Source organism: Cibotium barometz, chromosome 49, assembly GCF_041138505.1.
Source record: "Cibotium barometz isolate CiBa-2024 chromosome 49, ASM4113850v1, whole genome shotgun sequence".
NCBI lineage: Eukaryota > Viridiplantae > Streptophyta > Polypodiopsida > Cyatheales > Cibotiaceae > Cibotium > Cibotium barometz.
In genome coordinates, this window is record NC_141094.1 from 21,502,694 (window position 1) to 21,521,187 (window position 18,494).

The following is an 18,494-nucleotide window of genomic DNA, read 5'->3' on the forward strand; positions in this document are numbered from 1 at the left end:
AAGATCTGTCTCCTCCTCATCATCTTCTTCTATTTGAGCCATGATCCTCTTGGCTTCCTTTTCTTCTTTAGCCAAGGCTTTATTTCTTTTTCTTCTTTTCAATTTGGTGAGTTGAGGTTCTGTCTTTTCCACAAGTTTGGCTATCGTTTGTTTCTCACCACACCATCGGAGACTACTTTATTCTTTGATTCATCTTTTCCACGGATTTGGACATCGCTTGTTTCTCACCATCGGAGACTACTTTATTTATTGCTTCTCCCCATTTTTTAGAGAATTCCTCATGTACTTTAGTGACTTTGATATATTCTTAACCATTAACTTAAATCACTGGAGCATTGATTGGTTTAAAGCGTCATTATACCTAGCATGGTAGCACTTTTGCTTCAACCATTTTTTGAGATGCTACCCCTCACTATTTGAACTGTTTGCACTTGTTGATGATACACTTTTAGATAAAATGATTATCTTAATCAAGAACCAATGCTAGTTAACATGTTACATACGTATTGTGTGAGAGGCTTCTTCTATACTCAATAATTGGAGCATCCGCCCTGTTTCTTACAATCAATCAATCTTAAAATTGAAACACATACACTTCTGATGACATTCTTGTTTTCACGTTGCTTGAGCTATCATAATATCTTGTTTCTTCATAATAACCCTAAGAGAATGAATTGTAAACCTATTAGTGCCTTATGAAAATAGATTGATCAATATAAGACTTATTAGATTAGATTTTCAAACATAACACAAGTTATTTCCTTGTCTATGCTAGCTTAGGTCATGTGATTTCATCTCTATTGTAGATTGTCTAGGCTAGCTTAGGTCATGTGCTTTTTCATCTCTATATTGTACATGCCAATTCCAATTTCAAAAATTCAATTTTCCCAAAAGAGGAGAACCCTTAGAACAGTCCCCATAGAGGAAGAACCCCTACAGCCTCCAGAACAGGAAAATGTCGGTTTTCGGACGAGAAGTAGCAGGAACTTAATGAAAGCCTCCCTTCTCCCTTGCAGCAGAGGGTCTTTGAGAGAGGGCAATCGTCATCATGCAACACGACGAGGTGATTTGGCAGATCATCAACCACAACCACTGCAGTTTCAAGGCAAGGTATGTGTATGCTAAGCCCACTTTGCGGTTTTGATTCATCTTGCTGCACTTTTTGTTGTTTTTCATCATCGCCCAATCGGTAAAAATCCTGCAGAACCCAAACTCAGAATTTCTGCCGGAACGTCTACAATGTGTCCGGGCTCTGCAATCGGAGCTCCTGCCCACTCGCCAACAGCCGATATGCAACCATCAGAGAGCACGAAGGTACAGTTTTCCTTCCTCTTGAGTGCTTGGAAACAAGATAGGGTTTAAGAGAAAATCTAGGGCTTGGGCTATGGTTCTTTCAAATATTTGTTAAAAAGCAGAGGAACTGCTTTTTAACAAGCTAGGGTTAAAGGGTGCCTTCCAAAAACATAGGGCTCAACACAAAAAAAAAGGACTTTGAGAACCTGCAAAAAAACTGGGGTTTGGTCTATGGTTCTATCAAAGCTTTTGTTGAAACGCAGAAGAAAAGACTGGGGCTGCAAAAAGACAACAGTTTAAGGGTTCATGCACAAAATCTAGGGTTTCGGCCTATATTTTGTCAGGCACTCCTTTTTTGCAGGAACTCCTAAACCCTGGAATTTTTTGCAGGCACCCTTTACCTGTACATGAAGAGCATTGAAAGAGCTCATATGCCCAAAGACTTATGGGAGAGAATAAAGCTTCCAAGGAACTATGCAAAAGCTTTGGAGATTGTGGATAAGTATCTGGTAAAACCTGTCTATTGCCTTACTCATATATTTCAAGTACAAAACATGTTTCTAAAGTGGGTCATTTTGTGCAGGAGTTTTGGCCAAAGTTTCTAGTGCACAAGAATAAGCAGCGTCTTACAAAGATGACCCAGTACCTTATTCGGAAGCGGAAGCTAGCATTGAAAGTAAGGTAGGTCCCCTGGTTTGTTCAAAATAAAAATGGCAAATACCAGAGAGGTTTGGATGTTCTGAAACTCTGGATTTTAGGTTTTTTTGGCAAGGGAGTCTGTAGGCGTCTGGATCTGTGGTGCTGAGAGTGTGTTACTGTTGAGAAGTTGTCACTGGTCTCTCCAGCACCTCAAGGGGTTTGGGCCTCCTCTTTATTATGATGAAGAGTCTGAGTGCGTTGGTCTCAAGATGCTATGTTTGTATGGTGACCAAACACCACAAGACATACAATGTCTGCAATGTGAAAGAACCATATCAAAGAAATTTTCAAGCATGGGATTTTTTTTTTGAGCGTGAGAATTGCCGTATATGCTTGCTATTATAGCGCCTTTTGCAACCTGCACGACTTGCTTTCGGAGTTGGGGAGGGTGTACCCTGGTTTCTGCTCCACATAACCATTCTCCTAGAGGTTCTCGTTGAGGAAAGTGGATGTGAGTCTTTTGAAATACATACCACCCCATGCGTCAAAGTAACAAGAACTGGCCGTTTCCCTAGCCAAAACTTGCGGAAACTCTGTTTCTTGAGAGGAGCCATTTTCATTTTCGTTTCCTCATTTAATCTCACCTGAGAATTTTCCCACAATCTGTGATATCTCTATTAGATTATGATCTATCTCCAATTTCTTCTCTATTTCTCTCTAACAATTCGATTTACGTCTACTATATAATGTTAAAGACATGCCGTTTGCTAGCCATGTCCATTTCCTGCAGTGCAGATTGTGGCCAGTGTGGATGTGGGAGCCAAAGTCTCCTGAAATTTGAGTGTGTAAGGCCTTTGGCGATTAGTTGTGCTTCTGTTGTGCTTGAAGGTTTTCGCCATACAGCCACCTGCCCTGCCTTCACACTACACTATTGTCCGTACTTTACATTGTACAGCCTGTTTTGTTGTTGTTGGTCGTCATATTCGGTACTTGCTGTTGGAGATCTTCATACAACCGTCTTAACACATTATGATTATCTGCGCAGAGCAGCTGTACACACGTGCAAAGCCATACTGTAAGGTCTTCCACGCCCAAGGATCATCTGACATGGAACTGAAACCCTAATGAGGTTTCATAGAGCTGATATTGTTCACATCGCATGACTGGGATAGATTTTGGCAAGAGACTTGTAGAGTCCTCTGGACTCACCCTTGATCCGAGGTCCAATTGTTGCGAGCCTGCTTGGTATCGATGGCGTCAGCCTAGCATAAGCCAAAGGAGAGCGCAGCTGGGGGGAAGGTCGCCACGACAGGGGGATTGTGCTGATGCTGTAAGAGCCGCCAGTTTTCAATGGAAGCGCAAGCAGAGAGAGAGAGGAGAAGCTTTGTAGGGCCGCACTGGCGGTGACAGTAGGGGGAGTTTGATAGGTTTCCTGGTAAGGCCTTGTCGCTGGAGCGGCTGAAGGTTGTCGACGTCAATTCCGTTCCATCCATAGATGTGTGTAACAATTTCGTTCCATCCGTAGGATGTGTATAATGCATGTCGTGTTTTGGTTATGTGAATAAATTTTATGCCTTGACAATTGCACATTATATAGTTATATGATTTTAAACACACGTGTTAAGCTTTTGGAAAAACAATTTTAGTTCATGCCTGTGGTAGCCCTCAAGGTCACTTACATAGCAATAACCTGGCTATTATTGGCCCTTGCTTTATTTATAAGATTTAAGCCAATTATTAGCCCTACGCTATTAATTATAAGCTCTTAGCCAATCTAGACCTGGCTCCCTTAGCCCATGTGTGAACCCTCCAGGTACCTATGTCCCAGTTAAGCCCTAATCTTCACTTGGGTTAGTCCATGTCCCTAGCCCTAACCTTAGGTCTGTTGGGACGTAAGATGCTTCCCTCATCTTGTTCAATTCATGTCCTTGTGAATGCATAAGGAGACAAGCCAATGTAAGCGAATCCCCGGATCTGAACATGTCCATAGCATCTACCTAGGTTCGCTGCTTCTTACCTAGGCCATTGTAAGACTCCTCTTGTAGACCCTGCTACAAAGATCCAATTACTTACTATCAATCCAACTTTCATCCAAGAGATACTTAATGCATAAACAAAGTTCTAGTGCCATGTACTTCCAATACAATATTCCAACCACAAGATCTCCCCCGTCCAATACTCATCTAAGACTGAATGAAGATTGTGTTTTTACACCAGTAGATGCTCACGTCTACTTTGGGGCAAGCATAAAACTCCTCATTATTTTTTGTGTATGTCCCAAGCTTGGGACATATGCAAAAAGCTCTCCATTATTTTTTTGTGTATGTCCCAAGCTTGGGCTAAAAATGAATATCCTTGTGCTTTAGCTCGAGAAAAAACAAGCACCTCTTTTTTAACTCACAATTTTCTCCTTTTTTAACCTACACCACTTTTTTGTTTAAAAACAACCCCTCTATTCCTAACCCTCCTTGTAGCCATTTGTGCGCTGATTATGCTTGCGTTGAGCACAAGGGCTAAGGCTCGGAGTGACCATGTTCCAGGCATAGTCACTAGAAACGGGAAATGGGGACGAGACCGTCACTCCCTAGAAACGTGAACCAATAGATGTACAGGAAATGGAAACGGCATGTAGACTAAGTTGGTTAAATTATTGAACGAAAACGAATAATTACAAACTTAGCAAGACTTAATTAAGACTCAATTAAATTAGCATAAACGAGTACACATTTGGAGTAAAAAAAAGAAAGGAGACCTCATGGTCAAGTTAATTTTAGGATATGTTTTTTATTGAACTTTTGTGTAATGAAAAAAAAACGTTTTTTTATTGAACTTTTAAAAAATGCTTTGGATTGAACTTTTAAAGTACATTTTTTACTGAACTTTTGTGTTATGTAATATGTATTAAAAAAACTTTTGTGTTTATTTTTTTGAAACGTTTTTTAACAAAAAAGGAAAAAAAATATTTTTGAAAAACGTTTTTTTAAAAACGTTTGTGTTACATTAAAAAAAAAATGTTCTTTAAAAACCGTTTGTGTTACGTTTTTTAGTGAACTTCTAATAAAAAAACGCTGTTCCGAGAAAACAACATGAAGTTTCAATAAAAAATGCCGTTTCAAGAAAAAAAAAGCCGTTTTCATACATGTCCATGTGAGAAGAATATGATGTGGAGTTTCAAGCCGTTTTAGCTCATTTTTGACTAATCTTGCCTTAGAAACGACGTTTTAACAATTGATTCCCCCGATTCCACCGATTCCTATGACTATGGTTTCAAGCCATAGTAGAATACAATAGTCCACACAATAGACTCACCCCACTTATATAGCCACTAAAGATCTTTATGAAACCGGCCTGTGGTAGAAACCAAAGTGCGGTAGACTAGCAGTCACCCTTCCAATTGTAGTCCAAACAAATAACAAATTAGCAGGAGCTAGAATGCTCCAGAACTAAAAGGAAATCGACACCTGTTGGCGCCCCTTTCGGTATTTCTTTATTCAAATTCAATGGAATGTATAACTGTTGGCGCCCCTTTCGGTATTTCTTTATTCAAATTCAATGTATAACTGAGTACAACAAAGCCAGTCAAAGAAAGTAAACCTGCATGTCCAATCTGGCAGCCCTCAAGACCTCTTAGCATAGAGGATTCACATACGAATCTGTGTCCACAAAAGCAACACACTGTGTTTTTCTCTGATCAACCAAGACAATTCAACAGGGTAGCCTTGAGCATACATCTGGCTATTCCATGAACATGGCTTCAAACTCAGCCTAAATACAAATCCACTGTCCAATCTCTGTTTCCACCCTTCAAACTGCCATACCCCTCCTCTCACAAAGGGCCATAAGAAACAACTTTGTAGCAGACATAAGCCAGTGGAAAGAAAGAAAGAAAGATATGTTTAGAGTTTACTAATTTTTATGCGCAGTTCTTCTCCAGAGGGATTAATCGTACCAGTATGTACTTGCAGGTGTATGCATCAGCAACTCTGCATCACAGGTGTGTACTTGTCTGTACGGATCTGTACTTGCAGGCTGCAGCACATGTGTGTACCTGTTTGTACTTTCCCCCCCTTGCAGCCGCCTCAGAACTATACCAGCAGCTATTCTTTTTATGCACCGACTGTACTCGATGATGTGCCGCCTGTAGCTGTACAGGGCTGGACTGTACCTGTCTGTACCTGCTGGGCAGAGCTGTCAGTACTTGCATGTACCTGTCCGTACATGTCAGCTTCTGCAGCCGCCGCCTGTTTGATACACCGCCACCTGTACCAGCTATACGAGTCTGCACTGTACACGTCTATACCCGTTGGACAGAGCTGTCCTTGTCAGCCTGCACCTGTCCGTATAGGTCTGCGCTGTCCTTGTGAGCCTGCACCTGTCCGTACAGGTCTGCGCCTGCAACTGCTGCCTGTATCCTGGTGATGCACTGCCGCCGCCTGTACCAGCTGTCGTACTGCAGCCGTTGCCTGTACCAGCTGTACGGAATTGCACCGTACTGGACTGTACCTGCTGTTCGTACCCTGGTCGCCAGCACCGCTTGTACCAGCCGCCAGTCAACCTGCACGACCTCTGTTCTGTACGGCCTGCTGTTCTGTACGGCTACTCTCCACGCAGCCAACCTGCCTGTGTTTCTCTTCTCCTCCACGCAGCCAGCTTGCACAACCTCCGTCCAAAAGCAAGAGAGAGAGAGAGAGAGAGAGGAGAGAAGCGTGTACCTCCAAAAGTGGAGTGGCCCTCCTTCCATAATTATATTAGGCCCCTTTTTAATGTTCATTAAAGTTTCTAAGGGCCACTTATCCCTAGGGGCCACCCAAGGTTAAAACATTAAAAATAATAAATCCCTTGGTCCCCCTTCACACTTGGGGTTGTCCACACATTTAACTATTTGTCCGGGCACCCAAATACGAATCATTAAATATTTATCTTGCTCACTAACCACCATGCTAACACTCATGCTGTTCCACTTGCACAGGGTCATGACATAGCCCCCTCTTGAAAAATGGCAAGCGTCGTCGATTGCAATCTGGTGATACAGCAAAATATCCAAAGTGAAATGGACAATATGGCAAGATCAGCTTCCCAATCTCTCTAAGCCATGCATATGTAGCAACATTCACTGCAAACCAATGGTGTAGTAGTAGTCCAAGTTGTATACCACTGTGAACCATACACAACCACAACATCCAATGTGACTAGTACACATATTATAGAAGTCCCATAAACAGATGTATTGTCAGCCATCAGTACCTTCGGATGAGACAAAAGCTGCACCAAGCGACCTCTAGATGTCATCTGAGCCTGTCTGTATCAAGGGAGTGGAGGTGCTACCCCCCTCTTGAGCAGCATCAGGCAATGCTACAGACCCATGCTCTGCTGAACCTGAATGAGCCGTAACAAGAGTCGGCTCCAACTCAAAGGCATCGAGATAAAGCTGCAAAACCTGAGGTGAATCTGCTAAGTCACCTTCCTCCATCCACTTCGCATCCATCGGTGAGTAGTTCTTGAACTTCACAAGATAGCGACGGGAAACCTTACCTCGTACCTTTCTTTCCTTATGTGCCAGTATCTGCTCTGGAATAAGAACTTCATCAAGTTCCTCAACTTCCGCCTGAGCCTCATCTGATACATCCTCAGGCACATCCCCATGGAAAGGTCTAAGTAGACTCACATGAAATGCATTGTGAATCCTCCAGTGATTTGGTAGCTTCAAGCGATAGGCCACCTCACCAATCTTTTCCAATACGTGAAAAAGGTCCATAATAGCGCATGCTCAACTTAGGGAATAAGCGCTCTTTACCCTTCATCTTCTTGAGCCTAGCTTTTTCAAATCGCAAAAGAACCCAATCACCCAATGCAAACTCTAATGCACGTCTGTGACGGTCTGCTGCTTTCTTTTGCTTTTGTTGAGTTTTCTGGAGTGCCAACTTAACTCTCCGATAAGCTTCATCCATGTTCTCCACATACTGATCAGCCTCAAAGATCTTATCCTTTGTGTGCAAAATGGGTGGTACCTTCTTCCCTCCTTCCACAATCTCAAAAGGCGCCTTGTCCGTCGAGGTATGGACGGTGTTGTTTGTTAGAATACGCAGCGGAGATGATGACCAGATCTGGGAACACAAGAGCAAAAACGCAGGCAGAAAAACAGCACAAGAGAGAGAGATGTAGGCGTGTAACTCTGCTCTGATATACACAAGAAGATCCCGAATATGATACACTGAGTGGTATGGGACTGGGGGCCTATTTATATGCCCCTAGATGGGCAGTCAGCCTGTTGAAAAGGGCCTCCACGACTGCACAAACAGTCGGCCAGCAGCTGATGAGGCCCACGACTGCAGACATGCAGTCGGCTAGCATCACAGAGGTCCACGACTGATGTCTGGGCAGTCGGCCAGCTACTCAGTGGTCCTGCCAACTCAGAACTGTCTCCCAAGCCACAGAAAAAATGGAAAAAAATAGGGAAAAATACGGGGAGTGAGGAAAAATGATAAAACACCTGATAAGGGCGGGCACACCCACAACAAAGGCCCTGGTGTATAAATCTAGACAGGAGATGACTTCTAACACCCCCTCTCAGCTCCTGGCTATGTAACCAACCACCACTGGGAGCTGGGGTGCTGCCTGAGCAAATCCTGAGACAGCGACTTCGTGAAGAGGTCCAGCGTACTGTCCTCCGTCGTCGACGAACAGAACTCTAGCAAGATGTCATCAGCAACGATCTGTTCACGAACAAAGTGCCTCTGGATGACCATGGGTTCCTCCAGTGGAAGCCCAAACCTGCAATGCAACCTCTGCATCCTCACCACCTCACAAACAGCATCACAAATAGCCCGGTACTCTGCCTCTGTTCTCGACAAGGCAAAAGATGACTGTCTCCTATTGCTCCGTAAAACTGCTCCTGGGCCTGAAGTAGATCCCCTCATGTCCGGATCTCCTTCCCAAACTGAGTCACTCCAACCATGGAGTCGGACTCCATCCAACAATCCCCCTCCTGTGTAAAAGAGTCCATGATCCTTCGCATGCCGCAAAAACCACAGGAAACGCAATCCTGCCTCCCAAAGAGTCATCCGCAACCATGAGCTCAACCGCCTCATCAGGAAGCTCCCGTCCAATCTGGTGTCCATCAACCAGATCAATGAACCATACAGCTTCTGAGTCACAGAGACATCACACTGCTTACAAGGATCAACACCTGTTACGGTGCACAAACAAGTCCTGGAAACCTGATGAAACCTGTCAACCACCCCCTCTGAATCCGGAACGACAAAGCTTGGAGAAACCACCTCCTCCTGCAAGTAATCACCAGCCCGCACCTGGAGCGTATCCACACTTAAGTGGCCATTACCAGACTGCCACTCATCACAATCCTGAGGACCTGGGAGAGAGAGTGCTGAAAGCCTGTAAACTCCATTCTCCACTCCGCCTTCCCAAACCACTTGGCCTGTTGCTTTGTCCCGGAGAGCAACAAAATGCTCATCAAACTCCACCCGTACGCCAGTCTTGCAAACTTGATGCACTGACAACAGATGAAAACCAAGTGCCGGAACATACAACAGCTGGGAGGAATGCTTCCCCCCTCTGCTATCGGGAACTATCTCCATCCTGCCCTCACTGTGAACTGGGATAGTGGACGTATCCCGAGTAAGAATATGACCAGAAAGCCTGCAGAGATCCTGTAAACCGGAATGGGAAGGAGTCATGTGCCTGGAAGCACCACTATCGAGAATCCACTCCCGAGTATCCGTTGCGGAGAGTCCTCCAATCTCCTCCCTGCCTAAAGAAAATGAAACATCGGTGTCCATAACCTCCAGGTGCACAAAAGCCGGAGTCTTCATGATTGCTGCTGAGGAGTCTCCACCCTTCTCGGTCTTCCGCTTGGGACACTGCCTCCAGTAGTGGCCTTTCTTGCCACAATCATTACAGGTCCTCTTTGCCTTCAGTTTCTCGCGGTTAGCGTCGGACTTCTTCTCAGAAGACTTCTCTGATGAAGCCTTCCCTTTGCCCGAGTTACGGCCTTTCGACCGTTGGCCAGTTAAGGCCTCTGAACCTCCACCTTGAGGAGGGTTCGTGAATCGTTCCTCTTGGTCCAGGACCATGGGCACAAGCTCCTCCCACGTGATGGTGCTGAGTCTGCCACTGGTAATCAAAGACGAGTAAAATGCTGAGTACGAAGAGGGCAAGTGTGACAGCAACGTTATGGCCATGTCCTTTGACGATATCTCCTTCCCAGCCTGAAGAACTTCATGCTGAAGAGCCTGCAGCTTGTTAATATGCTCTCGCATCGTCGACGACTTTGCAGGGCTCATAACCCGCATCTGTACTTCCAAGGAAATATTCTTCATGGGCGATACCTTGTTGTAAAGTGAGGCCAAATGTTGCCATATACCTCTGGCCAGCGTCATGTGCTTTACATGATTGATTACTTGTGGTGTGCAGTTGAGGAAAATAAACGAACGAACCCTGGCGTTGACACGATCCCACATCTGTGTCTGAGCCTCCCGGTCCTTTCGGGTTGATGGTAACTCCCCTTCCTCCACTTCCGGCCGTGGAACACCAACAACGATGAAATCAGCGAGGTCGTAAGACTCCAAAACAGATTCCATCATAACCTTCCATATGCCGTAGTTGCTCCCGTCCAACTGACGGTCCACCGGGAACGTGGGGAGTGTCGGGATCTTCACATGTCTCTCGGCCATCTCAAACAGATCTGCCATTGCGGGGATGTACTTTGAAAAGGGTAGGTGGGTGGGAACAAAGAAGAACTAAAACTTGCAAGTGGCTGTCCAGCAAATCAGCCCGCCTTCCTCTTGCACCTTCTCTTCCCAATCAGCCACAAAACAGTCCCCCTCTTGCTCACACAAATCCCAAGACCTATCTAGAGCCTAGGGCTCTGATACCATGTCAGAATACGCAGCGGAGATGATGACCAGATCTGGGAACACAAGAGCAAAAAACGCAGGCAGAAAAATAGCACAAGAGAGAGAGAGATGTAGGCGTGTAACTCTGCTCTAATATACACAAGAAGATCCCGAATATGATACACTGAGTGGTATGGGGCTGGGGGCCTATTTATATGCCCCCAGATGGGCAGTCGGCCTGCTGAAAAGGGCCTCCACGATTGCACAAACAGTCGGCCAGCAGCAGATGAGGCCCACGACTGCATACATCCAGTCGGCCAGCATCACAGAGGTCCACGACTGATGTCTAGGCAGTCGGCCAGCTACTCAGTGCTCTTGCCAACTCAGAACTGCCTCCCAAGCCACAGAAAAAATGGGAAAAAATAGGGAAAAATACGGGGAGTGAGGAAAAATGATAAAACACCTGATAAGGGTGGGCACACCCACAACAAAGGCCTTGGTGTATAAATCTAGACAGGAGACGACTTCTAACATTGTTATATGCAAACTCCACCAAAGGAAGATACTTTTCCCATTGTTGCTTGTGTTCTGACACATAACACTTAAGAAGATCTAACACTGTAGAATTAGCCTCTTCTGATTGACCATCTGTTTGTGGATGAAATGAAGATGAAAACTTGAGAGTTGTACCCATGTTGTCAAACAACCCTCTCCAGAATAAACTCGTCATCCGTGGATCACGGTCACTAATGATAGACGAAGGCAAACCATGATACTTGAAGATGTTTGCCATGAACAACTTCACCATATGATCAACTTTGATCGTTTTACGCACGGGAATGAAATGAGCCTACTTACTAAACCTGCATATGATAGTCCAAATGCCATCATTCCCCGTTTGTGTACGTGGAAGATCAAATATAAAATCCATGGCAATGCTCTCCCATGGTCTATCTAGAATAGGTAAAGGCTGAAGTAATCTTGGTGTCTTTTGACGGTCAAACTTCATCTTCTGACATATGATGCATTGCCTAACAAAAGCATCAACATCTCTTCTCAAGGTTGGCCAATAAAAGAAAGTCTCAACTGCTTTTACTGTGGCATCAATACCTCTATGACCTGCATACGGTGGAGCATGACTTTCAATCATAACCTTGAGTCGTAATTGCCTGGTAACACACAATCTACCATGCATCAACAAAAAACCATCCCTGAGAGTATAATGATCATGCCGCTGACCCTCAGACATCTGATCATAGAGCCTTCCAAAATCCTCATGGGCATACTGCTCTTTCATCTCATCAAGCTCATGATGATAAGCAAGTGAAACTGCTGAGACTTGTGGCTTGCGTGACAAAGCATCTGCCACAACATTCTTTTTGCCTTCCACATGCACAATTTGGAAGTGGAACATAGACAAAAAGTTGGCCCATCGCATATGGTTCTCAGAAAGTTTAGTTTGCGTGAGGAAATAACGCAAGGTCTGATGATCTGTCTACACAGTGAAATCAGCCCCAAGCAAATAGTGTTTCCATGTAGAAAGAGCATGAATTATAGCCAACATCTCTTTCTCATAAACCTGTAAATGCTTCTCGGCATTCTGCAATATTCGACTCTCATAGGCTATCACATGTCCTTCCTGCATGAGAACTGCCCCAATGCTGTTCCCACATGCATCACACTGGACAACAAAAGCCTTTCGGACATAGTCACGAGGGACGAGGGACGGGGACGGGGACGGGGACGGGGACGGGACGGGGGATGGCCATAAGTAGGGAACGGGGACGGGGGAGGGAACGACACTCAAAAAATACTTTTTTTTTAAAATTTCTCTACTCTGCACTTATTCTACTTTGGAAGTACATCAAAATGAGCACAAATTTACACTAAAATGGTAAGATTTTGAGTCATATTAATAATTAAGTAGATACAAAATGAGTCATGACTCAAGAGTCAGGACTCAGGAGTCAGGACTAAGCCTTAAGGAGGCAAAATACAAGGACGGACTCAAATGAGTCAATGACAAAAAAGTGCTGAAGACTAGAGGCTAGAGGCTAGAGCTAAGTAGTAAGGCCCATGAATCATGATCCATGAATGATTATCCACGTGAAGTGCTCGCCTCATGGTCATGGGTAGCTTGTGCGGCTGCCAAAGAAGCATCAAGCTCATCCTTAGTCTCATCCTCACTGGCATGCTTTTCCTGCACCTCATCCTCCCGTTGCTCTTCTTGTTGACTCATCTCCCACTCGGTGAAGGAATCTGCCTTCTTGGTCACGCTCTTGCAAAGCATTCGCAAGTTCGTGCTAACGAAGACAAGGTCATTGGCACGCTCTACCCCGAGTCGGTTCCTCTTCCTACAGGCAATGTGGCTGTAGGTACTCCAAAGTTGCTCCAAGCAAGAGGAGCTGACGGCCTGGCTAAGTATGCGGATGGCAAGCTGCTGCAGCTCCGGTCCATCTGAACCAAAGTCCTCCCACCATAGAGCAGCACCAACTTTGGAGCGGTCAACCTGTGCATCATGACAGCCATAGGAGCCATGAAATGACCTGTACATCGAAAGCTGGTCCCTGATCTTGCGCCTAACCGATGCATCAGGCACAAGACGATCCAAGATGATCCTCCATCCAGCGCTCACCTCCCGGTCGCTCTCCTGCTTTTTGCCTTGGAATTTTGGGTCCACCACATAAGCTGCTGCATGCAATGGAGAGTACCTTCCTAGACACAAGGCATGGATCTCGTCGTATCTGTCTTCGTCAGGCACGAAGTCTTTCAACTTCTCTATCATGCGATCCATGGTCTCGTAGACCTTGCATATGCATGGCTGCATAGCGTCTACAATCCTCTACAGGTGGACTATGGGCCTCACCATAGCATCTGTGGTCTTCACACGCTCCCACCAAGAGGCGTCATCCGCCCGTAGCCTACACTCTTGGCCAGTGTTTGTATGGGACTCTTGCATGGCGACAAACTCGTCGCTAAGGAAAAGCCCCCTCAAAGCACTACTACAATCCTTCAACCGGCCCAACATGAGAAAGTTGTAGGCAAACCGGGTGTCGGAATATTTGAGGAGAGAGAGACAGGACCTCTTGTTGAACTCATGCCGAAGTCTTTGGTGGTTGAGGACAAAGGAGACCATGGTGTTGGCCTCCTCAATGAGCGGGCTGATCCATTGTAATGCCCTGATGTCCTTGAGGAGGTTGTTTAGGCAATGAGCCATACAAAAGGACACCGTGACATGTCCATACATACTTTGGAGAATAGCTCCCGCCGCCCTATTGGAAGGCTCCCCATCCGCAACAAAGCCCACTACATGCTTGGGGCCAACGATCTCCATGGTGGTAGCCCACTCCGCCGCAAGCACATCCGCGCTCTTCCCAGTGCCGGATGCATCACGAGATGAGATGAAGTACATCTCTCCACGGGAATATGCAACCATGCCGTGAATACTCCTCTTGCGGGTGTCACTCCATCCATCCACAATGAGGGAGACTCCGTTCCTCTCCCATTGCCGCTTTGTGCTGTCGGCCGCTTGCTCTACAATGCGCTTCTCCTTGTCGAGCAATGTAGTGCGCAAGCTCTCGGATGAGGGGGGCGTATAGGTCGAGCCATACTCCCCAATCTTCTTAACCATTACCTTGAAGTATTCCGACCTATTCAAGAAAGTAATTTGCTAATGAGAAGGGGACTAGGATGATGAAAACATGAATGATGAATTGGCAATGATCGATTGCACTTACCTAGCCGCTTGAAAGGCAATGTGGTCATGGAAGAAGAAGCGGGCCACCGCCATATCCACCTCCTCCTTCAACTTGGGGTTCCAATTCTCCCCAAGTGTAGATTGTCGCCGTGGGCCACGTAATGATTGAGAGGCCGTGGAGATGGAGGGTGCCGGTGTCGTGGATGGAGTAACATTCCGACTTGATGGCGAAGGTGATGGTGTGCATGATCCCGATCCACCACATGACTCCATGGTAGAGGCTTGAGTTCCTCTCCCCATCGTCGCGGGATCCACGGCCACTCGTGGTGTCCTTCTTGTCGCTTCGACCGCTTCGTAGACGCTAAGCTTGTCAAGAAGTTCCCGTCTCTTCTCGGGCGTGACATTCGTGCAAAACCTCACCTCATGCCCACTCTCATGCAAGAGGTGGGCTCGCAGTTTGTCAGCGCCACCCGTTCGCCGGTACGGTCAAAGCTTGCATACCCATGGCCGAGAACCGCCTCCATGAATGGATGTGGTGTAGTTTACCTCCTCCCACCATGTCCATCCCGTTGTCCTTCTACGAGAAGCCCCGGCACGTGAGGAGGATGCCATGGTTGAAGATGGCTTGACTCTTGAGCCTTGAGGAGAGAGAGAGAGAGAGAGAGAGAGAGAGAGAGAGAGAGAGCCTTGAGGAATGAGAGAGAGAGAGAGAGAGAGAGAGAGAGAGCCTAGAGGCTTGGAAGTTGGAAGACTCAAAAGGCTTGAGGGAGAGGTGAGAGCCTAGGCCCTAGAGCTTGGAACTTGGAAGTTGGAAGAGAGAAGATTGAGCAATGAGCAATGAACTTGTGTGTGCTTGTAGCCTTGTAGAGGTGGGCTCTTATATAGATAGGCAAGAGAGAGAGGAAAGCCTCAAGGGCAAGAGAGAGAGAGAGGGCCAAGGCCCAACAGCTATAAACGGCTAGAAGAGCCCAGGCCCAACAGCCATAAACGGCTACGAAGGCAGGCAGGCGCAACGGCCAGAAACGGGCGCAGGCGCAACGGCTCTCTGCCGTCCCCGCACAGGCCGTCCCCGACAGCCGTCCCCCGTCCCTGCGCTGTCCCCTGTTTGAAACGTCCGTCGGGGGACGTCCGTCCGTCCCCGTCCGTCCCCGTCCCTGCACCGTCCCGTTTCGGCGTCCCAGCGTTCCTAGGCTCCGTCCCCGCCGTCCCCTGTGACTATGCTTTCGGAGATCCGGTAATACTGGAGTCCATTAAGAGTATTTGGCTCGACATCATCCATACCCTCTGCGGTCAGCGGGGGAAGTTGGTGGGTGGCTCTGACTGCATGTGGAAGCGGTGGGAAGCTTTCTTGAGGCTCTAGCGGTCAGGCCCTTTTCTCATCGATGGAGGTGGCAATCCCACTTGGCATTACAGACCACCTATGTGGCTATTCTTCCCCCCCCCCCCCCCCCTTTCTCCCCTTGTATGAGATAGCCTTCTCCTCATTGAGTGGCCAGCCGGAGGGGAAGCGCATCAAGTGCTAGAGGAGTGAGTTGCGTCATGGAATCGTCTTTTCAATCATTTTCATGGTTTAATGTTTAAGTGTATTTAAGTAACAGTTTTAAGTAAACCCAGTCTCAGCAGCAATAAGAACAATGAGCAGCAGTGGAAATTGGGTAATCGTCAGCTGCTGCAGCAGCCTACATTGTGAGAGAGAGAGAGAGAGAGAGAGAGAGGCAATTGTTTGCGGAGCAGCAGTGGGCATGGGGTAATTGTCAGAGAGAGGTAGGTAGGTATTGACATCCTTTTCAAAACATAAGAAGATAAGAGCTACTCAGTCTACACATCCCATCTCTCTCTCTCTCTCTCTCTCTCTCTCTCTCCCCCATAAAAAAAAGAAAAAAAGAAAAAAGAAAAAAGAAAACACACAAACAAAAGTTAAAAAGCCCTCCCTTCCTTCCCAAGCTGATTATGTTCTTCACAGAGAGAAACTTGTGACAATGCCGGCGAAACAAGTCAAAAGAGAAGCCCGAAGGGAAGCAAAGGCAGAAGTTGCAGCTGTTTTGGACAAGGTATCAGGTCCACTGAACTTTTGGGTCTGCTCATTACATAGTGGGCTGAGGTTTTTTTAAGTATTAACTCCTATTTCTTACAATGGCTTTACTATGTAGGCAATAGAGAAGGAGCTGTTGCAAAGGCTACAGAGCGGTACTTATGGTGATATTTACAACTTCCCTGTGAAAGAGTACCAGCAAGTGCTAGACATGGAGGAGTTAGAGGAAGAAGAGGAAGAGGAGGTTGGCTTCTTTAAACTAATCTTTTAATATGTTGGTTGAAGATAGATGCTTAATAGATTTTGGCATGATAATTGACAGGAAGAGGAACCAGCTGTTGAATATGTCGAATATGAGATGGAAGATGAAGACTTAGAAGATTTACTTCCTAGGCACAAGGTCAGCCAGGTATCTCATGGGCAAGAAGGTATGTATCTGTCTGGAAGAGGCTAGTCATACCTGTGTGTGTGTGTGGATGGATTGAAGCATGCGTATGTATGTACTTATATGTTCGTATGTGTGTGTGAATGGGTGGGTGGATGAATAGACGGTACACATTTCATATGCTTTTATAAATGTATGGTTTGGTCTAATTAGCACGCTTACATCAGGTATATTATATTGCAGATATAGAAGACTTGGAAGACAGTGACAAGGAGGTGACAGCTGGGAAACGAAGTGCGTCAGCTTGGGATAAAGACATCAGAGACAAGTTAGCTGTGAAGAAGCGGAAAAAGAAGGCTCATGTGGAGGTAAATTTTTTAGTTAATGTGTATGATAGAACTTCTAGCTTATTTTGAGGCCTTTATGGAGGATTTATTTGATTGTAATTGTGCAGATTGAATATGAAGGAGAGCCAGAGGATGTACAGCAAAGGCTGTAACAGTTTTGGTTAAAGTAGGGTGTGTACTCAAAAGGAGTGGCTGCTATTTCATTGAAACATTCCTTTGCATGGAGTCTTAGCATGCATACTGGTGCAGGATTTCTACATTGGACGGTTGAAGCTTTTCGTCATACTCGGTGAGTCCATGTCGTCTGTATTTAGAGTAAGCCGGCCCACTCATTATCAAGCTCATTCTCATACTGGCTGACATAAACTCTGTATGTTACACGATATCAAAGACTGATGTGCTGCTATAATATATAATGCTATGCCCAAAAATTATCAATGCTTTGTGCTCTTGGGCTCTGATGCTCAATATAGTTCCTTTTCGTGGTGTTCTCGTCCTTCATGATGCACTCTTGATGGTTGCATGGCATTGGCAAGGCTTGGGAGTGCGGGGTGGGTCCAAGTGCAGATGGAGTTGGGTGGAGCAGATGAAGGTGGGGGCACGATGGAAGATGGCAACAATTTTTATGTTAACTTGCTACAACTTGGTAGTTTTAATCCTTCGTCATTGCTCACTTTGCTTTCGCTTTGTTTCTTCAAAAGCCAACCCAATGCATCAATATCAATGGTGTACAATAAAGGAGAGTGAGGGCACAACCTTGTCTAGTGAATCCTTTAAGAAGAATGAAAGCCGAAAAGTTCCATTAATCTCCACAGGATGTTAAACCTCTTACTATTAACTCAATTGCTTTTTTACAATGGTGTCCAAACCCCATATCATTAAGGGAAATCTTTTTGAAGTCCCACACTATCCTATCATATTAATTGCCAATGTCAACTTTATAAAGTTATATGGCTTGCTTTTGTTTCTTTACATAGACTAAATCGTTCCGCATTCAACTTTTGTTCTGTACAAATCCATGTGTTCATGGAACCATTAAGTCTTTGGGCCAAGTCCTTGGAAAGAATTTCAAGGAGTCACCACTCCTATATCTCAATTGTCTCACTACCACACTATGATTCTCTCAGGGTGTGAAAGTAATGATAAACTATTTTTGGTTGTGGTATAGTTCCCGAGAGAAATGGAAAGCTAAGCGTATGTAGACTATCGCAAGATGCTAAACACACAAACAATCAAAGATCCCTTCGCA

General features: G+C 45.7%; 1 protein-coding gene across 1 annotated transcript; it reads left to right on the plus strand.

Annotated features, from left to right (window-relative positions):
- The first annotated feature begins 907 nt into the window (after positions 1-907).
- On the plus strand, positions 908-17,683 carry LOC147610396 (MAK16 protein-like protein). The gene is made up of 9 exons (XM_086786331.1): positions 908-1,110; positions 1,205-1,314; positions 1,684-1,802; positions 1,877-1,974; positions 16,445-16,532; positions 16,632-16,757; positions 16,836-16,941; positions 17,142-17,266; positions 17,353-17,683. Exons 1-9 carry the CDS (start codon positions 1,049-1,051, stop codon positions 17,395-17,397), a joined length of 879 nt encoding a protein of 292 aa, XP_086642457.1. The 5' UTR covers positions 908-1,048; the 3' UTR covers positions 17,398-17,683.
- Positions 17,684-18,494: the final 811 nt, after the last annotated feature.